Here is a 23,849-nt window from a genome sequence, read left to right on the forward strand (position 1 = left end):
TTCCAATATTTACTCATAGATTGAAGACAATTTAGTTTAGAGTCTTCGTGGTAATAAATGTCTCTTTCTTTTAGACATGTTGATGGCCCAGATATATCATTGCAACACTTGTAATTCATTTTGACAATAAATAAATAAAGGCAACATGTTTATAATGTCTGAAATTTTATTTAAACAAGCATTTTTTGAAGATACAGACAATGGGCTGAGATAGTAAATTACTAAGTTCCATGTCCTCCTGCTCTCATTCACTTTTCATAAAAGTTAAGTCTTCGATGTTAGCAAGGATGTGGAGGTAGAGTGAATCTCAGAACTGTTGCTACAAGAAGGAAGAAACAAGGTTGGTAAGTTATAGAGTAACTGGCAACACCTAGTAAGGCTGAAGAGAAATATTTCCTATGATTCAAAAACTATTCCAAGCGTATGTATGAGGATAATTCAGTGGTAGATTCAAGAGTACATATTCATAATAGAAAAGGAAAAACCTTTGAAAATTTATGGATTAGTAACCAGAGGCTTCACAAGCAGATATTTCAACAAATATCTATAAAATGGAATACAGTAACTTCACTAGAATGAAAGAAGCAGGTCTCCACAAATCTACATGCATACATTTTGAAAGAGAAAAGTAAGGGTTAATGCTTTTTCTGCTTCTGTATCCTGCTTGGCGAGATCAGATTAAAGGTAGGGGAATGGGCCCGGCGGCATGGCCTAGCGGCAAAAGTCCTCGCCTTGAAAGCCCCGGGATCCCATATGGGCGCCGGTTCTAGTCCCGGCAGCTCCACTTCCCATCCAGCTCCCTGCTTGTGGCCTGGGAAAGCAATCGAGGATGGCCCAAAGCTTTGGGACCCTGCACCCGCGTGGGAGACCCGGAAGAGGTTCCTGGTTCCCGGGTTCGGATCGGCGCGCACCGGCCGTTGCGGCTCACTTGGGGAGTGAAACACCGGATGGAAGATCTTCCTCTCTGTCTCTCCTCCTCTCTGTATATCCGGCTTTCCATTAATAATAAAAATCTTAAAAAAAAAAAAGAAAAAAAAAAGGTAGGGGAATGGCCATGCTGGGCCTGACAATGGGAAGAGGGCCTAAGTTTCTGTCTCCTGATAAGTAAATTCCTTAGTCCGAGGAAATGAGGCCGGAGAATCCTGAGCTGGAGCCAGAATGGGCTATAAAACTTAGCAAACAGGCTAACACCTTGCAATACGTGCCTATATAATGCCTGTACCCCTGGACATCGGGGCTTCTTCTCCTTGCAGAGTGGGAGCCCGTTCGCGAACGTCAATAAAATCCCTCTTGCTTTTGCAGCCTCTGACCTGGTTATTGGGAGCTTTCGGGCGGCGACTCCTGGGGCCCATACCTGTTAAACCCCTGTGGTTTAACAATTTCAAAAGTACATTAAATGTATTGCCAGATGGAGAGTGCAATGGTGTGGTATCACTTGTATATAGATTAAAGATAGAGCATCACTACATATCGTCTAGAGATAGAAATACACTTAGCAAAAGAATAGAAACATACACTATACACAGTATTGGTATGGACCAAATGGATGAAGTCTTAGCTTGTCCATATGCAGGGAGACACAGCAGAGTTGAAAGGTAGTTTTTATGATATGTGTAATATTTTATTTCCTTTCTATGACAGACATTTCTGTGTTCAGTTCATCCAAGACATGCAGATGTAGTCCATGGTTGATTACAGGTGTTTTAGGTTTTCGCACATTTAACCTAGCCAGATGGGGCACCTGGGTTCCTCAAGGGTCAGGATGAAACTACTTCAGGACTCCCACAGAAACTGCCTGAACCACAGTCGCAGCTGCGGTCGTGCAGCTTAGTGCTGGACAGCAAGCGCCCAGGAACCTAGAGTGCAGCATTAGATCCTGCACAGTTATCGCTGGGTGGGAGCAGGTGGGGAAATCAAGCTTTCCTGAAGTGGGAAGAGACCATTGACCCTTACTGGATCTCAAGCTTCCCACCAAAGAAGTCGTTATGCTAGGATGTGAGATCTTACAATAAAAACAAAGGAAATCGATTTAGGGTAAAGCAGAAAGCAGCTCCATATGTTACCCACAAGCCAGAGAGGTAATCAGGGTTCCAAATGCAGAGTTTCTAGGAAGAAATCCAAGTCATGCATTTCCTCGATTCAGTGCAAATCGCTCCAGCAGAGCCCTGCAATTTCCAGGGTTAGTACTTGTACCCGGACTCTCCTGCCTTCCACGCCCAACGGGCTCCCTCTGAAGCTAGGAAGACTCCTTCGCACTCAGAGGGGATTGTCCAGAAGCAAGACTTATGCAGCCAGAAGGCAAAGTCCGAGCCAGGGTGGAGTTCCTTGGGCAGCTGGACAGCACCCGCAGTGTACAGTCGCCTCGCTGGGAAACCCCAATAACGCTAACTACCCATTACCCTTCCTTTCTTGTAGCGGAGGGCAGGGAAAATGAAACTGCGTCCTCCGAAGCCTACTTCTCATGCTTTGTAAATGTGTTGGGTGCGTCTCCTGAGAGCATTACTAAGCTTCCCGCGAGAAATGGCCTCTCCCTAATGCATCCAATCTTCTGACTCCTTTTATCGTTTTTTCAGCAGCGTTCTGCTGGTTTCAATCCAGTATCTGTTCGTCAAATAGGAGGACGGAAGCGGAGAGGAGGAAAAGCAGAAGGGGAAACAGGGACAGAGGGGGTGGAGATGAAGACCAAGCTCCTTTTTAGGTGTCTGAGCCCCGGAGCATCCCAGCACCACCTGCAACGCCACGGGTGAGAAAGAGGCGGGTCTGGCCGAGGGCGGGACCGCGCGTCTGGGCGGGTCTATGAGGAGCTGTCCTCGACCCGGGTGCTGATTCCAGCTCTGGCGCCCGCCTAGGTGGATTGGGCGGCGAACTGAGCTTGGCGCCTATCGTTGCCTTTGGGTCTGGATTGGCCCCGCTAAGGAGGCAGGGTGGGGGATGTACAGAGGAGGAAGGGGTGGGTGAGGACTTCGCTGTGCGGACGGCAGGTGCGGGACTCAACTGCAGCTTCTGAGGAGCCTCCGCCACAGTTACAGTGCGAACCTCTAGACGCGGGAAGGAGCGAAGAGCGAGTGCTTCTCCAACGGCGGATAGGAGGGGCCAAGCTGTGTGGAAAAGAGGGAGAGAAAAGGAAACGTGGCTGACGCCTGCACCTTTGGGATTGAATCTGGAGAAACTGCTCACTCTCAGAAAATGGATTCTGTACCACTGCTGACCCGTGTTTTGACTTTGCTGTTCTCCGGTTTCTGGCATTTAGGACTTACAGCGACAAATTGTGAGTACCCGGAGCTGGGAGCGAGGAGAGAAAAGTGGGGAACCACCGCTTTTCGAGAGGCCATCAAATCAATGTCCAAATGTACTGGTTGGAGGGTGTCTTCTCTGGACAGAGAAAGTGGGTAGGGAAATACTGACTGGGGTGGTTTTCTCATTCTAATCATCCCAAAAGTTAGCGGAGATCGGAGGAGGTAGTCCTGCTGAACTTCCTTGCCTTTCTCCGGGGATTGCAAAGTTCTGGGGAGCAGGGAAGCAGCCTGCTTGCTCTGTGATCTCTGCTTGTCAAGTCAGCCAGGGCTTTCCCGGGAAAGACCCCACACAGACAGTGGGCGCCTGCAGCTAATTTCCAGGGTTAGCGGAACTCCAAGCCGCAACCAGGGTCAGCGACTCCTCTCCCCGGCTGGGGATTTGCAGCGCGCCCAGCGCCTCACCTGCGCGCCTCTCTCCGTTCTGCCCTGGGCGGAAGGCTCCAGTCAGGCAATAGGCGAAGGTGCAGCAGGAGTGAGTTTTGGGGCAAGGAGTCACGACCTAATGTAGTCAGTCACAATATCAATGACTGCCGCTGGTACAGGAGCAAAAGCTTTGATTGGTACCCCAACCCCACCCCGCGGTGTGCCAGGCAACACACAATGAGTTTGCACTTAGTGTATTCTTCGTCGTCCAAGCGCGAGGCAATTCATTGAACAGGTAGGAAGTGGGCCACCTGGGCTGCATCGCCTGCCTTATGTATTTAAACACCCCATTTATTCAAACTTGAATAAATCTTTGGAGCCATCGCGTTCACGCGCAGCTGCTCAGCTGCCTGTGTAGGCAGAGAAAGGGAAGTTTTCGCAGCTCTGTGAAGCTGTAAATGGTAAGTAAAGCAATTAAGCCATCGGTGTGCTTCCCAAAGATGGTTTTTCCGGGTCTCTGTGCCTCCTCTTATAACTCCTATTCGGACCACGAGCCCATCCGTACTGAAGCTGTTAGGTTATACTCCTCACAGGAACAGTTTTACTGTACGCGATCTGCGTCATTGGCAATAGAGACAGGGGTGCTGACAACCTAACAGCCCTTCTGCCTCTCCCACACTCTGGGGTTGAAGGGGATTTGGAGCAGCTGTTCTTCCCAGAATTGTACCTCAAGAAAAGACAAGACACATGTTAGGTGCTGGAAACTGCCCAGGGAAGAGCAAGTATTTCTGTTTATGGTCGGAAGTTTCAGATGTCCTCAATCTAAAGTTTTTGGTAATGGTCGGGGAAGTTTCTGTTGAACTTTACGTTGCGAAGAAGGCAAATATGCTGCCAAAGGGCCAGAGTTTAGAAATTGCCTCAGGGAAAGAATACTCTTTGGTATTTCTTAGAATTCTGTCTTCCTGCCTCTCCACCAACACCTCACCCCTCCCTTCTCCCTCCTTTCCGCTGAAATCATTCCCTGGGTGTTTCAGAAAAGGATCTAAGTGATTAGGAAAGGAAGTTAGGTATGACAGTAAACTAATTTCTCAACTTTCTAGAACACTAGAGGTCAGTGTTGCCCTGACAATTCAAGGAGTGGTCTCAAACTGGTTTTGTTTCCTTTTGGAAAAGTGAATATTTTGAAGACCCACTAGGTTGAGGGGTGAGGTAGTCGATGAAATAGACTGAGGTACTTGACAAGCATATGGTGTGGGCTGCTGTTCATTTAGCACCTCTGCTAAGACCAGGGGGGAAATGGACTTGTTTGTGAATTAATGGAATCACGGTCAATCCATTTTAATAATACCCATAAAATCGAAATGGCATGAATTTCAGATGTATGCTCATTACTGGTGCCATGAGCAAGCCAATTCTGAACATTTATAATTGTGATAATCAGCTTTGTTTTGTCAAAGACAGTTTAATTTCCAAGTTTCTGATCAACATTTCAATTGGATGCATTACACATACTGAGTATTTTGGGGTCAGTGTTGTCAAGCAGCAAAGGATAAATGTTTATTACGCTGTGAGAAATGTGTCAGTGAATAATAGAATGAGGGCAGAAGTGTAGTTACCAGCTTAGTGACTTATTTGACTTCAGAGGCTGTGATGCAGAACCTCTGTGAAAATGGCATTAGCATTCCAGTTCCCCAAACTTCAATTACCCAGTGTTTCTCCCTTACATGCAAGGCTCACAACTGCTATTCATATGCATGTGTGCATTGTCTTCTTTTATTATCATAACCAAAACATGGGCATTTATCCCTGAGAGCTAAATGAAGACTTGTTCAATTAAAAAACAAAGATTTTATTTTATTTTTGCTGGAAAATCTGTTTTACTGAGAGAAGGAGAGACAGAGAGAAAGATCTTCCATCTACCCACGGGTTCACTTCCTAAGTGGCCACAAGGGCCAGAGCTGAGATAATTCTAAGCCAGAAGATCCTTTTGGGTTTCCAACCTTGGTGCAGGGTCCCAAGGCTTTGGGCTGTCCCCGACTGCTTTCCCAGGCCGCAAACACAAACTGGAAGGGAAGTGGAGCAGCTGGGACATGAACCAGTGACCATACGGAATCTTGACTCATGCAAGGCAAGGACTTTAGCCACTAGGCTAACGTGCCAGGCCCTGTAAAAATTTCTAATTAAACAAAGTACAAATGAAGTTGTATTATAAGGCCAGCTACTACAAAGCTTTATGAATCTGAGGAGAGAACATAATCACCTACCAGTAATAACACTTCCGGAAATGTCTACATTTTCGATGTTCAGTATATTAAATAGCTACAATACTTCCTTTGTGGTTACCCTTTGGGAATTAGTTAATTTCAGATGTGGATGTAACAGGCAAATGTTAAATGAGAAATCCATTTTAAATATCCTCTCCCACTCCTCTGGCAACAATGGGAAGTACCTGGAAGGTTGGTGAAGGAGAAAGCAGGGATTCGAGGAGCTAATGAGTCCTAGTCCCAATTACTCTACAGCTCGGGGGTCAAACACTCCCCAGGTTACTCAACCATCCGGTGTTCATTACCTGGGTATGTATCAGCAATTGGGATCTGTGCCTACCGTGAATCACAACAATAGCTAGGTAATTTTCTAAGGGATATCTTTTGTATTAGAAGACTACTACAATGAGACAACTTAGGTTTAAAAGATAATAGGAATTCACTTGACACATGAGATCACTGTCTATGTGATGTTTTACACCACGCATATATCATGTTATAAAAATCTTTAGTTTTGACTGATAAAGCAATTTTAATAATCTTCACATCCTCTCTATAAAAAGTGTGCTAGACATTAACAAAGTTATTATTGCTACATATTAGACTCGCACAAATGTTACCGTGGAAGAAGAATCAAATTTTTTTTCCTGGCCATGCCTCTCAAGCAACATTTCATCTGACATATATGAATATATCAAACATATTCATAGAGACCTCTAGAAGGAGATGAGCTGTGTTTTGAATGATCTGAAGCTTACAAACTCCACCAGTGGGTGGTATAATAAATACACAAAGGTCAGTCTAATTATTCTCAGTGGAAGAATGTGCATGATACACTTTTCATGACATTTATGGCCAGTGTAATTGAAATGAAGCATTTATAATGCATGTTCCAGATGTCTAAATATCTATCCATTGTTGAACCAACATATTTTCTATAATATATTTGAACTTTCTTCCCTCTCTTTTAACATAACACCCCATATCCAAACTAGATTGATATTGCTGCATTTGAAAAATGTAGATTAAATACTAGTAATTCCCTCATACAAGTGTTCAGAATTATGAAGAGATTTGCTTTCACTTGAATAGCATCCTGGCTTGATTATTCTGAATGACCTTCCTCCAAATCTCAGCTTTTCCTCTGCTCCTGTACCTGATATTCTTACTCTTCATTGGGTACCAGGCTTCTTTACTGAATTACTTCACTTTCATTCTGTACTTTTTATACAATAGTGTGATCTGCCAATTATCTGAAATGCTTGTAAAACCATCTATTGGCAATCCAGGCTGCTTTAATTCATAGGTCAGAGCTCTGCCAGAGTATGAAGTGCACGGACAGTGCTCATTACTCTTACAGGGTAGGAAGCTGGGGGAGAGGATCTTGTCACCTGAAAGGCCGGAAGACAAGAATAATTCACTCAGCAAGGCTTTAGTATGAACTTTAAATGTGCTCATGAGAGAGCGAGTAAATATTTTAGGTTGTAACAAGCACTGCTTTCATCAAGAAAAACATTATGACCTGTGACCTCTAGAGGTGATTTACCGTGATGATCTACATGTTTTACTTGACTAATTGTATCAAATTATCACGAAGGCTCTATCTATATACAATGCATTTTTATCTTTAACTGTAGATGATGCCTACTGGAAATCCAATTGTATACTTCTGAGCTGATTTGCACTTCAAAAATAAGAAGGTAATTATAATGTGAGCACAATATGACAGGGCTTTTATACATCTCACAAGCTTACACAACTTGCTGGACTTATACAGACTCAATTTATAGATGAGTGAAATTGAGGTTAATGATTAAATTTAAGGTAAATAAAAGGGCGGAAATTTGAATCACTCGATTGGATGTAAAACTAAAAAATCAGTTTCTGTCCCTTGACTTGACTGAGGAGATGATCCTACGCTTCTCAAATCATTACCATTTGCCTCTGAAATAGAAAGTCTTTCCATCCACCTAACTCTAGCAGCAAAGTGGAGACACTTTAATTAGTCTGGATTATGTATTATCAGTGAGTTTTCCTTATGCATTCTGAGAATAAAAAAAAGTATCATCACATTACTAGAAAAACCTTTTGTTGACCAAGGTTCAGTTTAAAAGAGTTTCAATTCTATTCACTGGGTTTTTAGTATTAAATTACTGGAGATTAAATTACTGATCTCTTTTCTAATCGCAAAAATGTAATACTGCCCATGTCACTGGGACAGAGCAGATGCAAGTGCTTGTGTGGTTATGCGTTGCGGAAACGTATTGAATAAAACGAGTCTGAGCTGCATGTTCTTTTCCCTAAACTCCAGGTTTTTTGCTTGTCTGATTGATTGATTGATTGATTTTAATGAGCCTTGAGAAATAAAGGTAAGATGATCTATCCAATGAAATCAAGAAACTTCAAACACAAGACAAGGAACACACACATATATGTGAGATTACATCAGAGTGTTAAAGATTACAAAAAAAGGAAATCACAAGGTACAACAGAAAGCACCTAGGAGGAAGTCTAGCTGGCTGGCACATCAGGGGATGCTCTTGGGAAAAACTGGCGTTTACACACAGGTTTAAGCAAGTACAGATTTACTATCTACAAGAATAGGACCCTGCTTGTTGTTATGGCAATGACAACTAAAAAAAGTAGATAAGCATGGGAATCTATATATTTATTTTAGAGCTATGACAAGTCATTGATGGATTCAATATATTAATAATTATTCATAGCCTTTGCTTTAAAAAGATCATCCTGTCAAAAAAAAAAATTGAAATAGGCCAGGCTTAATGGTGACAAAAACCTATGAGGAGGCCTGAAGAATCTCAGAGAAGAGATTTTGGAATCCTCAAAAACTTCACTGAGTCAGAAAGAAAATAATGGCCAAGTCAATTCAAGACCCAGTGGATCTGTGAACTCACAGAAGGTACAGATTTCTGGTTAAATCGCAGCCCATGACTGCCTCCATTGTTTTTTATAAGTAAGAGCTGTAAATGTGGGAAATGTGCTGTATTCCTGGAAATGCAACTCCTCTGGGAATATCAAACAACTGTATTCTTGGTGCTGCATATTTCATATTTGCATGACACACTGTAGCATGTGCTGTATGCATTCATCATCTAGTGTATATATTGCACTGGGTTTTGTCAGCAGAGTAGGAGCAGTAGTTAAAGGGATATGAAATTAAAGCTAACCGTTCCAGTTCTCACTCTCCCTCTGACAGGCGAACAGCCAGAGAGCAGGGCTACTATCAGAGGCTGCCATTTAGGCAGAGGGACCAGGGGATAAGGGAGGGGTCATGTTGATTTGCCATCACTGGTGATTGGTTGGCATAAATTCTGTGTCTCTGCGTTTCTAATAGCCTTTGTGCATATTCTATGGGGTTGATTTCAATGGATCAGCTGAATTAATTGAGTTTTATAGGATGACAACAGTGATGTTGAAGACAGAAAGAAAGTGAAGGCAAATGCCAAAATACTGCTCATTCACATTTGGAAGCAAAAATTTCCTGTGAAGATAGTCCAATACTAATTGCTATGTAATGTTACATGCCTGACAGATGCTTTGTGGGTGTTAGTCTAGGCTGCTGTTTGCTTAATACATACTTCCAATTCTCTCTTCCACTCCCTGTCTGACACCTGCCTTTCCTTTCTTTCATTCCCATGCTTACTCTCTGGCATAGGACAGGAAGTCTTGACATTAATCCTGACTTTATCCGGAGCTCTTGAATTTGCTAAGAATGTATGAAGAGGGAAGCACTGAGTCTGTTGCATTTAACTGCTGCCTTGCTAAATTACCGTGGACATTGTTACCAATGTGGCTCTTACCAGGAAGGGCTATTTCCTGTGTGAGCTCCAATTAGATCTGCCTCCAACAGCCACTGCAGAAAACCCACATTATTCCCACACTGGCAACCATCTGTTCCTTTGAAACTCTTGCTGACTCCATTAATCCCTGAATTATTAAATAGGAGGAGTCTAACAACTCAATAAAATAAGCTCTAACACACTCACAACCCCCACTGAGAGAGAAGTCAGTGGAATACAAATGGATGCGTACTTGACTAAGAAAAAAAGATCGCGACAGAAGAAAAGAAAGCCCTGAGTTGAAGGAAGGCGGTGAATGGACGGTAGGGGGACTGTTCAGGATGCTCAAGCCAAGTGCTGCCAATGTCCTGATGTCCTGGCTGATCCTCCTTTCTAGTCCTACAGAGCTGATGAGAGCACAATGTACAGGAGATGGGGAGATGTTAAAATGCAGTGAGAAAGGCCTAAGGCACAGTCCTGGATTGGTCCATTCTCGCTCAGGTCATTCATTCTCACTGGTTTTCATTCCCAGTGGTTACTCAAGTCAGCAGTGGTAAAAAGTCATAAAAGCGGAGCTGCATAAAATGCATATGACATGGATATCCAATAAGTATGCCTGTTACTATTATTGGCTAATGAGTCTCAACATGGATTCTTTCATGACCATGTATCATGTAAAGTAGGGCAAGTACAACTATAGGTTCATGTTCAAAGGTAGAAGGGTTAATTACTCTTTCATTTGGGTTTCTGGACAAGTTAGCCACTGCTTCTGCAAATGGGAACTTGTTCTCGTATAACTTCAGAGGTGATGGGACTGGGGGAAAAAGCATCTCTACCTTACCGAGACAAGCGTCCATTCTAGGTTCCTCAGTTGGTCCCCAGGCTCTGCCCTTGTATGATCTCTGCTTCTCAGGCTTGGCAGGTGAATTTACCTGCTGAGAAATCTCAAAGACAGTCTCACAGGAAACATAAGAAAAAAATCTTTCTTCACAGATAAGCAGCAGGGCACCCTGAACAGTTCATTCATTGCAGTGAATGTCAGTAGGAGGGGATGAGACCCCTGCACAGATGGCAGAAAACCCAGGGAGCCTGAGCTGAGGTGTGAAGGTCGCGTTCTCCCCTCCTGAGACCACTGCTAGCAGGGATCAAGACAGACAGAGGAAGAATGGGAAGGCAGGAACAGCTGTAGGGCCCTTCTCCCCATGCTGCTGCAATTCCTACTCCCTAGGCCTGCTGGTGGGGAATAATGATAGAAGTGTTCTTCTCTTCTGTTGATTTTTAGTTAAAATCAGAATTTTGGTCCATGATTGAGGAACTGTATAATATTGCTTCATCTTTATTCATGTGTTCAAAAGTTCTCCAAATTTTATAAAATGCTTGCTGTTTCTTCTGCTCCATCAATAAGGCCTTCTTTCCATGACAAAACAGTTGATGGAAGGAAGGGTTAAGATTGTTATCCAAATACCCTGACAACCTCTTTACAGGAGGTCATGCGCACAGAGCAGGAGGGGAACCCCAGAGTGGAGCAGGAGGGCAGGAGGAGGCTTGTAGCCCAACTCTGGAGACTCCCAGATCCTCACCAAGGACTATCAGTATGGACACCAACGACTGTGTCCCAACAGCCAAGGAGACCACGGGGAATCGGAGTGCTCTTGCAGGTCGAGAACTCTGAGGTCATCCGTTCCTTATCAGATCTCCCACATGGGATGGAAGAAGTCCAGATCCTTCCTCACAGGATCTCATGACATTGGAATAGCAGCTGGGAGTCCTGAGCAGCTCTCAGAAACAGAAGAAAACTCTTTTGGATCCCAGGAGGGGAGATTTCTCTGTCCTTACTTAGTTCCAACTCTGGATCCCCACCCTCTCTTGCAATGACCAACAGGGTTGCTCTGGAGACCCCTCTCTCCCCTCCCACTCAAAAAAATCAGATTAGATAGACAGAGATCAATAAAGTAAGCTTAGAGCAGACAGGGATAGGTCAGCTGGGACTCACATAGACCTAACTAGGCAGGTCACAAAGATGAGTCACCCCTCACTGGGAAGGTGAAGACTTCTGTGCACACCCCTCCTAAAACTATTCTGCACCTCTGTTGTTAACAAATGCCTTGTTAGAGTTATAAGCCTGTTTGGGCTAACCTAAATCACACCAAGTTCAGTTAAATCATGCTTCAATACTGAAGGCTGTTAAATATAAAATGAAAACAAGCCCAAGACAGCTGAAACAGTACCCTATAACCATTTTAAGGTATATAGCAGCCGGATGTGTATAAACTAAAAAATGAATTGTCAATCACAGGGCGTGGTTAAGAGTTTGCATTGTCTAACATATCAGTAACTCAAAACCATGGCAATTAACCCCTTAATGATGTAAATCGATGTTGACACTATGTTGTGGCTTTTCATTGGACGGGATAATACTCTGCCAGCTCTGCTTTCAAACCAGAGATGGTCACCCCAAGAATCTGCTGGATCTATATGGACAATGGGAGGCTGAACTCTATGCATGGTACATGCTTGCAATGGAAGAGTCATGACTTGATTTGAACTGTAAAACTGCAACTAGGTGGAGGATTCCACCATGGGGGAAGGATAGGGGGAGAGATTGGGGGAACCCCAGAGCCTATGAAACTATGCCATAAAATGAAATAAACAAACAAAAAAAACCAAATGTAATGAATCTTTGTCCTTTCTTTAAAAAAAGATTGTTATCCAAATAGCTATAGGAAACAGTTAATAAGTGCTATTTGTAAGGGTAATTCTAGGTTTAAAATATGTATATATATATACTTTGTGGTCCTAACAATCACTTTATTCTGGTTCAATATTAAAAAAAAAAAAAAAAAAAACCTTAAAAACAATATGTATTGCGTGTCTAGAGCTACGGGCCCATGAGTTAACCTTCAGCTTTTAGTAATATCACTCTAAGTCAGAGTGCCAGTTTGAACCCCAGCTGCTCTGCTTCCAATTCAGCTTCCTGTTAGTGTGCCTGGAGGATAACAGATGATGGGTCCCTCACACACACATGTGAGCCTAGGAGCCATTTCTGCATGGGTCCTGTTCAAAATCTGGCTGCCACAGATTTTGAATTGAAATGTAGAAGATCCCCTTCCTTTCCTTTCCCTTCATTTTCTTTTCTCTCTCCGTCTTTTCAAAGTGCTTTTTCTTTCTTACCCATTTCTGTCTTTCCTTCTGTCTCCTTTTTCTCACCTTGCCTGTCTTCATGGACTTTCACTAAGGGGCTGGTTTCTCTGTTTTATGGCTGAAGCTGATACTTTCCAACTTTGCATTGAAGTTCTGCTCCCTGGAAAAAATGGAATGCATGACCACCCGAGGGAGCCTGAGAGTTTGGCTTTAAGTGCCCACAGAAGTATGTAATTTCTTGAACTTTATCATAAACATTTAGACATATTTGCATTTAGCTTTATATTATATCCATATTTATATTATGCAGAAAATTTTTCCCAAATCTTCAATTAAACCCGAAAATCCACCCTTATTAACTTAACCCATAGCAGAGGGATACTTGCACCAAAGGATACAGGCTTAAGAACTTCAACACTTTCCCCCTAATTTACAACTTCAAGAATTCATGTTTCTAACCAAGCAACTTCAGTGTTTCTCAGAGTAGTATGTTGTTTCTCTTCTGATTATCAGCAGTTGCTGAGCTAAAAGCTGCAGATCATGATCAATCCATAATATGAAGTAAGAAGGACTTACTAATTCGTAAGAAAGGATCTCCTCAGCTGACTTAGTGAAGAGTAATGGAGATTTTTGGAGTGGCTGCAGACACAACAGTGCTTGGTTTTGTCCTCAGCCTCAGAAGCCCCCACTCCTACCACCAATGAATGTGTCCTGTATGCATTGATGTCTACCTCTGCATGACTGAGAACTGTCAAGTTACAGGACTGGTGTGACAGACAGATGGTTCTGATTGGGGCCAAACTGAAGCCATCAAAAAGGGGAACGTGATTGATGCCACTCATCCTGCAACAATCAGGAAGCTTGTGACATAGTCAAAGTGAAACCAACAGGTTTGAGTATTGAAATATTAGAGATTGGAGATTGTGGGGTCTCCCTGACAGATTCCTTTAGTACCCCGTAGCCGGAGGGGATGAGCCTGCTGCCCGCCACCCAGCCTCCTGGCCCGCAAAAGACAAACAGAGGGACAGGCGTTCTGTCTAAGCAGTTCCGATTTATTGGGGAAATTCAGTTCCTTATATTGGGTAAGGGATAGCCTCAAGCCAGGAATTTCAGGAATTCTAGGAGGGGAGAAACTAGGAGCCAATTACTAGGAGCGAGACTGCGGACGTCACCTCCCATAGGCCGGGGAAAGTAGGTGAGTGAAACGGCCCTGACCAATCAGTCTTTCTTTGAAGCGACATGACCCCTGTCCTGGTTCACGCCCAGGGCTCTGTCCTGGTTCACGCCCAGGGTTCTGTCCTTGCTCACCAGTGACCTTGACTGTTAGTGCCATCTTATTGACTTAGTGACCTCTTTGCCCCTGAGCCCCACAGGGACATGGAACCGTCATCACCCCCACCTAGAGAGAGGAGATAATGGTTAGGATTACTAGGGAAGTGACCCCACATCAAATAGTAGGGTCTGAGCTTGCGCTAGAATGTTAACCCTTTTGTCCCTGACTCTGACCCTCATGTTATTTCTCATTGGAATTGCTGGTATGCTAAAGCATGTGCTAAGGTTAAGCTGACCAGTTTCCTGCCACAGGGTGAAGACAACACTGTGCAGCTACACCCACATGCTGCTGCAATGTGCAGGCACATTTATGCAGACCCTCACTGCCCCTAATCCAGAAGTCAGTATCAGCTGTGTTTTGGAGCAAAAAATAAGAGTAGATTTTATTTCTCATGAGCGTTCACTGTGGTCAGGCCCTAGCTGATCACAAAGAGACCGAAGATTCAACAATCATGACCCAATGCAAGAGTGTTCCTATCTGTTCTGTGCTCACTACATGTGTTCCTTACTCACAAAGTATATTATCCATATCCCTGTGTTACCTTGTTCCATCTCTAGAATTTGATCAATGTATATTCTGTTATTTTGAATTATCTATGTCCTGGTTCATACCACAATGTTTTATAGTAGCCAACCTTTGCATTCAACTTAAGCATGAATGGATAAAGAATATCTATGTCTCTCTATATATGCAGTTATATATATATATATATACACACACACACACATATATGCACAATATATGTACACATATACAAACACAACTAAATACTGTCAAGTCATGAAAAGAAGAAAAATCTGTCATTTTTACAATATAAATGTACCTGGAGGACATCATCTACAGAACTACGTCAGGCTCAGAAAGACAAATACTCCCTAATTTTGTTTAAAATTGGAACCCACAAGGTCAAATTCAAAGAAGCAGAAATGAAGAATTGTAGCCAGTAGCTGCTAGGGCAAGAAGGAATGAAGAGATGTTGGCTTGAAATTTATAAAGATTCTCCTAGGAAGAATTCTGATGATCTACTGTACAGTGTAGTGACTGTAATTAATCAGGAATTGCACATTAAAGAATCACTAGAAGGGTAGTTATTAAGTGTTCAAACATCCACTATCAACCATGTGATATGATGGCTTTTTTAACCAACTTAATTCAAGCATTTAATAAAACTGACATGTAAAACAATGTCACATTATACACCACAAATATATACAATGAACACATTTTGCTATTAATTAGAAAAACTTCCCTTGTGATACATAGAATCAGTTTCCAACAAGAAAGGGAAGGATGACAATCAGACCTGCCCTCTGTGTGGAGTTACAAGTTCATCTTCCAACTCAGCCTGATACTTCTTCTCATCCAGTGGAGATGGGTGGGAGGATAGGCTTGACAAGCGTACTTTCAATAGTATTGCTCAGCTCCACTAAGGACAAAGTTTGGTACCTCATTTCCTTACCTGGAAGCCTCAGAGAACCTGCCTGATGGAAGAAGACTAGCACTTGTACCAGCTTACTCTTATCATCAGCTGTACTGAAAGCAAGGCTAGTAAATTCTTGCTCCATTCTCAACGTCTCTTGAATTTATCTGTTCATCCTGGGTGATGGTTTGGTTTAGTTGTGAAGTTTGCACTTGGAATTGCTATATGCTTTTCATCAGATATTATCTTGATCCAATGGACCTTCTTGTTTAGGTATAGACAGACTGATTTCTCCGATGTCTAGGGCCTGAAATCTTTCCTCCATCCCAATGTCTGTTACCAGGAAGGATATAGAGTCTCGTGAAGGAGTTCACACATGCACATTTAATAAACTGTTCAAACTTTGAAAAAAGAGTAGTGCTATAAAGAACAGGACTTTCATTATTTAAGTGTTAGATGTAAAATACTTTGATTTGGTAAATATGCTCTTAGCTAAAATTATAGTCAAGTGCCTTACAAGGAGAGAAGAGTCTTTTCATCACAGAAACATCTAAATGTATAGTTTCATGCAATAGTGACAGGTACAAGAAAGTTTTGAGGAAGAGTGAGAATGACATCTGTATTCAGTCATGACCAGTGCCTGGCAAGTACACAGCAGTTGGGCCAGGCTAGGTGAATGCCCTCTGTGTCTATTTATATTAGTCAGTCTTCTGAGGTCGTCTGCTCTGTAACTTAATGTTACTTCTGCCTCAAAGCACACAAAATCAGTAGGGAAATGGTTTAAAGGATCTGTTTAATAAACCATGCTGCATGATCTTGTAATTAAAATGCATGTACTAAAGACACACATGCACACAATTTTGAATGAGTTCTTGTTGGTTTTCTTTCATCAAACTGCACTTGTAGAATTTTATGCATGAATTTCATTTATCTAAACCACTTACTTCAGTGGCTGTCAAGAGTTATTATTCTCTAAGTTCAATATTGATTATGTATCATTTTTTAAACATTGATCTTTCTAGATAATGAATTGAAATGGACATTTAGAAGGGAATTAATATCTACTTATTTTCTGAAATTCAATGAACTTTGCCTGGGTATACATAAAAGCTCTTGGGAGCAGAAAAGCATGTGCCATTTTCAGGTGGTATTCTATCAACCGACTTTGCATTCAGATCTGTATGGTTGTTGTTGTTCCTTCCTTTGCCTTGTGAGCAGATTGTGACCCCACATCTATCCAACTTGAGATTCCACTCATACGATCAACCAAGTGGGGTTCCCAGAGCACAAGGATAATAGCTCTCGGGTAGGCTAATGAACGCTTGGGTCTTGACATTTACTTAATCCAATACCGAGAAATTCAAAGCTCCTTCAAACATAACCTAATTCAATGGAGAATACAAGGCTATACACAAAATGATAAAATACTTCCTTTAGAAAGCATTATGGTGTGACTTGCATCTTGGAAACATGCTGTGGAAGCTCACATTTGTACCTCTGCCAATGATTTTGTAAGAATGTATACTTCTTTATCTGAGGACATCAGTACCATATGCTTTCATAGAAATATTAGGTGGTTATCTTCACCAAGGTGAAATTTCTTCTAAAATTGTGAGCCCATCAGTGAAATATGCCCTGTTATTGCTTCAATCACTGTTGTATAAATGTTGGGTCCTGGCTGTATTTCTCTCTCATACATATATAGACATATACATATACACACATAGTACATATGTACATAATATATGTGTGTATATATGTGTGTACATGTATGACACACAGTGATATAGATATAGGTATAGATAGTTACTTACAAACAGAGTAATATTCCAGATTAGATACAACTGATATTAAAAAAATGTATCCTTATGACAGTTGCTATATGCAGTTATATTTACATACATGCTTTTCTGAACAAATATTCCCTTATGTTACATTTTTGGTACTATCCTTTACAAACAGGTTGTCTTAGACTTATTTTCATCTCAACAAATTTTTTTGCTGCTGCTATTGTTTGATAAAACATCTGGTCTTAAGAAAAGAAGAGTATAATGCAGCATAGATCATGTTTTAGTAGCCAAGGGGATGAAAACTTAGAACATTCATTGACAAAATTATTCAGGAAACAACTAAGCAAATGAAAAAAGAATCAGTTCAAAGGGAGAATGGGTAGCTCCACTGATGTTCTCACCCTCACCGATACATTGTATAGGGTAAAAATTTCTGTGTTGTCTGTGTAGACGATAAATATATATATATATATATATATATATATATATATATATATATATATATATATATATATAGTTGGCAAATGCATTGACTTTCTTTGGGTTAGTGTTCTGTGGGTTCCTGGATAAGTGATATCATTTTGTATATAGAGAAGTAGTGTATCTCATTGGATGACAAATGAAAGTCGCACTTTATACACCATCCATGCTAGCCTAGCCTGAAGTTAATGCCAAGATGTCTGGCCCAGGCTACTTCCATCCGGTGGGGAGAGTGAAGACAGCTGAGTCTTACACTGCATAGAGCTTTCTTATCACTGTTATATTTATTTGGCCACAGTGCCAAGGTTTTAGAGACTAGTTTAGACCTACCAGTCACCCACACATTATCATGTGTTAACTAAAAGGCAAAAAGGGACTTTGTTTGGATACCTTGTCTCCAGAGATAATCTTAAAAATAGAAACTGCTGGGGAAGAGTGGGGAGAATCCCAGTACCTATGAAACTGTGTCACATAATACAATGTAATTAATGAATAAATTAAAAATAATAATAATAAAAAATAATAAAAAAGAAAGACATCTATTGCTTAAAAAAAATAGAAACCGCTTTGTCTTCATGTCACATTTTGTTTCTTGTCAAAGAAATGACACTTGCCCTGACTATCTGCTCTTTGTCAATAACAAATGAAACAATGAGTGTTTTCTTTAGAAGGTGTAAGCCTATTTTACATGTAGTGATATTTGTTTCCACTTTTATCATTTGGGGAATGATTGCATTACTTTAGTGCATCTCAGTTAACAGCAATGATCAGAAACCGAGTCAAGATGTGTTGACACATGTTCTGAACTAAGAACTGCAAGGGCCATTTTAATAACATTCTTCAGCCTTTCTAGACTCTTGGAAATACAACCCCAACATCCTGTTAGGAAGACTTGTCAATATACCATGCACTATCATCTTATAGCTAAGTCTGTTTATAATTTTAAATTTTCTGTCATTTCTTATTCTAATACAACTCTTTTTAGCATATATGTACTTGCTTTCATCCATATGTGTTTAAATACATAAATACAGATGTGTATATATGTATACACCATTTTGGTTGCCTGGAAGAAACTGAATTCCTTTCACAAATATATGTTAGGTGCCATTTTTTAAACAAGAAAGTAATTCTATTTGTGTAGTGAAACATGCTCAATGAATAAATGTACGTCAAAGCTGTTCTTTCTAGTGCACGGCAGAGGTCTGTGGTGTCACCTTCCCAAGGCTCTATGAGGGGTGAAAATTGCAGTTTACATTGGTCTCGTGTCTATATTTCATCTGGATGCTTTCACTCTTCTGTAAAAGCTTCCTGACACTATGTGCTCACCCATGCTTACTGTCAAGATGGTGAAATAATCCCATGGTTTAGTGATGTAGTCCTACGGATGGTCTCATCTCAGAATTCTGCCTTCTCAATCATTGCTTAGCACCAGCTCCACCACAGAAGGAATCTATGGCGGTGAGAAAGCATACAGACACACCTCCAACGAGGATCATCTTCCGGAAGCATCCATCTCCTCCAATGGTGGTGAGAAACAGACACACACACATCTGAAAACAACGATCACCTGCCTGAGCATCCATCTCTTCTACTGGTTATGAAGCACGTTATTTAAATATTGAAGCAAACACAGATATGTCCTACAGTAGAATGCAAAATCTCATGGAATGTCCACAGTTAATATGTGACTTCCAACTGTCTCTCCCTTTAGATTGTGTCCTGAGAAACTCATTCTCAGTGAGTTTACCCTTTTCTGACAGAACACCTCAAACACCTCAGGAAAATTTAGAGTGCACCTGGACTGATTTCTATGGACCAGGGTGAAGTCTTTCAATATGGCCTCCAGCTGACAGCGTTGTCATTCTGACTTCTTCTTCTTCTTCTTCTTCTTCTTCTTTGTAAGGCAGTAGGACGAGTTCAGAATTACAATACAAAATCTTATAGTTATGCATATATACTAACTCAAAGAATCCTTTGAATAAAAAAGGCAGTGTGTGTGAATACTAGTAATATTCAGATTTCTTTTTAGTACGATCCCAATTTTGAAGACATGTTGAGACAATCTTATTCTGATATCAGTTTTGACATGATCTCTGTTAGTGTTCACGTACTGTAGAAGGGTGTGTCATGAACTGATAGGGACACTAGGTCCAATCCATTCCTTCATCACCTCCACCTTCCTTGTCTATTCACACGGGATCCTGCATAGCTGCCACCTTAGGACCAGTCAGATTTCCATGCTGTGTTTCAGCAGTGCCATCAGTCCAGCAAGGGCTCACGCTGCACAGGGCTGTGAATAAACAAGCACTGGCATGTCTTTTGTCTTTAGGCTTCACTTGATTTCCAAACATGCCCCAGACCTGACAACATTGAAGAGGCAAAATCCCTGAACCTGCTTCCCCTGACGGTCTCCCAGAAGGAGCAAGCAATAGTCTCATGCTAGACACTAGGGATTTTTACCTGAATGCGCATAAATGCTTCCTACCGTGACTCAGTTCCTTACCTGATTGGTGTGAGAGCTACATGGAATAAAGAACCTTAGCAAAGTGGAAATATCTTAGTGCTGAAGAGAGGGATAGGAAAAAGAAACTGGATTTCATAATTTTACCAGTGACCATGTAAGCCCATCACAAACAATCCAGAATTAATAAGATGAAAAACGTTCCTAGGAAGAGGGCAGATTTTAAAACAACTGGATTCAGAATCTGCCCCTTTGTTCCCTCTCCCTCCTCCACCTGTATCCTCTCACCCCCAAAAGCAAAAGGACTGGAATGGCTTGATGTCCAGAATTTGCAAGCTTGCTCCCCGCGACCAGAACAGTTGCCTGTTGCTGGGAAACCACTCCTGAAATTCTCCCATTTCCAGCTGCATCAGAAAAAAGAAGACTAAAGCATTCATTTTTTTCTCTCTTCAATTATCATACACCCATGGAAATTAGTTAATCACATACTTACCAGTTCAAATTATAAGATACAAGCTAGGAAAAAATAAGAACAAATGACTTGTCATTGCACAGGTGACAGTCCGGAGAGTTGGGGAGGCACTGTTCAAGAAGTAGTGGGTCCACTGTGTGACTCACACTCACAAGGACTCCTGCGTTTTGGGTGCAGGAAACAATTAAGCCATAATGAGCTGTTCTTGGACACTCCTTTAGGTTAAAGCTAGAATGGTCTTTAAAATGTCCAGCTACAACATCCCTCTGTTTGTTACTGGAATCTCATAAAACTTGATGAATGTAATTTGAGAAAACAGTGATCTCAGCTGATTCTCACTAAAAGTGGCCATGCCTCACCCTCCACTGTTTTCTATGTTAGAGTGACATGAGCCCAAAGAAACCTGTGAGGAAGACCTGACATGTGCCGATTATGGCAGAGAGGAACAATGCTCAGTTGTTCACACCTATTAGCTCAGTTATCTTCATAGCAATCTCAAAAGGTTGGTATGTGTTGGACCCTCATTTACTGAAAAGGAAACAGGGTATAGTGGTTGTTGTGTGTGAGAGTGATCACGCCACACAAGTCTAGAATGTATTAAGGAGAGTTTACTGACCAAGCTTGGTGTTAATAGGACCCACTAGAAATTGCCACATGACAAGTCCATGTGACAATCCAGCCTGAATTAAAACCCCGAGGGGCACAAATGGTTATTACCATGAAACCCATCCTTTAAACTGAAGACATATGTCCCAGCTTCCCTAGCAACATAAGTTATCCTAAGAGACATGCAGCAAACAACCTGGACATGCTTACAAAGCTGCAAACATTTACCTTTCCCTGGCTTCTCTGCCCACATTCGATTACTGCTAGGCCTCGCCTCTCCTGGAACTCTCGAAAGTACATACGTTAGCAATGCAAAGCATCTTAGCATCAACATCTTTACTGTTGCTCTCAAGCAGTAAATAGAGGAAGAGGAATACAGACATACAGGGGTCATGAGATGACATGAGGTTTATTAAGATGTCTGAGGTTTATTAAGAAATCTTTATTAACCAAGCTTGGTGATAACAGGACCCACCAGAAACTAGAGCAAATCACAAGTCCATATGGTAATCCAGGCAACCGTAACCCCAAGAGGAACAAATGGTCATTACCCTAAAGTTCATCCTTTAAGCTGAAGACGTATGTCCCAACTTCCCCAACAATATAAGTTATCCTAAGAGACGTGCAGCAAACAACCTGGACACATTTACAAAGCTGCAGACATTCACCTTCCACTGGCTTTTCTGCCCACATTCCACTACTGTTAAGCTTCACCTCTCCTGGAACTCCTGATAGTACACACATTAGAAATACAAAGAATCTTAGCCTTACCATCTTCATCGTCCTGCTCAAGCAATGAACAGGGGCTGAGGAACATAGACACACAGGGGCCATGCTCAGGGGATACCTGTCCTCAGAGGTACTGGGAAGGCCAAGATTCAGAGTGCCAGAGCAACAGAGGCACAAGATCAAGAGAGTGAGCCCCTCCCTGTCACGAGCCTTTATGGGGGCTTGTGAGGGGAGTGGTTACACAACAATGCAATACCTCCCCCTCTTAGGTGATAGGTGAGAGTCACAGGTGGGCAGGAGGGAACACCTAGGTGGTGGGGGAGTGACTTCCAAACTGCTGACCCTGAACTAGCTTCCTACCTCATCACTGTTATAGTTCCCCTAAACATGGGTCCACTTACCTCCTGTGTAGAAAATCAATCACTGACATCAAATAATGCAAGTAAAGTAGATATTTATTTACAGAGCACAGAGCCAGATGACTACCAATTTCCAGGCTCCCTGTAGAGTTAGGGAGTGAGGATTTTTATCAAAATTGGGGCTAAGAGGTGCAGGTTTAGTTTGTGTCCAACGTCCTGATGGGTCAGTTGTGCTTGTAACTTTCTTTCCTCAATGATGACATATTCATTAGGGAGATTTTATATTGGCCAGGTGGTTTTCAGTAGGTCTTTGCAGGGTTATACTTAGGAGGTATTTACCTCTGCCCAGAACTGGAATTATTCTGTCTATATCTAAAATTCCCTGAATAAAACTCTCTTAAAGGACAATACAGGCCCATAGGATTTTATCTTTCGGAGGAGCAAATGAGTTCTTGAGTCTGATGATTAGATCCTAGCACAGCTGTAACACACACATGAATGAGTGGACCCGCTTAGCGAACCTAAGGGAAGAGAAGGACACCTTGGGTGTGGAAGACCAGGTCCTGGTGATATTCTGTTAGGGACACTTTAATTAGGGTTTATTTCAGCCTTCAGCCTGTGTCATTGAAGCACCCTTTTGTCTGTCCTCTGGTTTTCTTGTCATATGTATGTCTCTACTCTTACCCTGGTAGATTTCATTTTGAAGCTTAAGGGTTTTTGTTTGTTTGTTTGTTTGTTTTAAGATATGTGTATTTTTATTGGAAAGGCATATTTATAGAGGGGAGGAAAGACAAAGATCTTCCATCTGCTTCTTCACTCACCAAGTGGCCTTGACAGCCAGAGTTAAGCCAATCCAAAGTCAAGATCCAGGAACTTCTTTTGGGTCTCCTTCACAGCAGAGTCCCAAGGCTTTGGGCCATCCTACTGATTTCCCAGGCCACAAGTAGGGAGCTGGAAGGGAAGTGGAGCAGCTGGGACAGGGAGTGATACCCATACTCGATCCCGGCACGTGCAAGGCAAGGACTTTAGCCACTAGGCTACAACGCCTGGCCCCCATTTGAGCCACTTCTTACACATCTTGGCTGTCTCTATAGCCCGCTGAACCAGGGCATATTTAAGACAGAAAGCACCAAATTCAATACCACCTCTACCCTAAGAAAGGAACCATAGGAGCTACTTTTGTGCTGGCAAGAGCAAACAGCTCTTTTGATGCAGATTTTATCTCCCCCCTCAGTTTTTGTGTTGTCTATCTTCTCTTTGATTACACATTAATAGCTTGTTAAAACGAACTCAATCAAATTTCCCAATTAAATAAGGCCCTGAAACACAAAG

At 41.9% G+C, this 23,849-nt stretch overlaps 1 protein-coding gene across 1 annotated transcript in view; it reads left to right on the forward strand.

The window, feature by feature from the left end:
* Positions 1-3,116: 3,116 nt before the first annotated feature.
* Positions 3,117-23,849, forward strand: part of LOC131480344 (contactin-associated protein-like 5) — a 478,118-nt gene continuing 457,385 nt past the window's right edge. The window contains exon 1 of the mRNA XM_058664336.1: positions 3,117-3,268. Coding sequence (XP_058520319.1) covers positions 3,187-3,268 — 82 coding nt within the window. The 5' untranslated portion in view covers positions 3,117-3,186. The remainder of the gene's footprint in view (positions 3,269-23,849) is intronic.

Source organism: Ochotona princeps, chromosome 5, assembly GCF_030435755.1.
Source record: "Ochotona princeps isolate mOchPri1 chromosome 5, mOchPri1.hap1, whole genome shotgun sequence".
NCBI classification, from domain to species: domain Eukaryota; kingdom Metazoa; phylum Chordata; class Mammalia; order Lagomorpha; family Ochotonidae; genus Ochotona; species Ochotona princeps.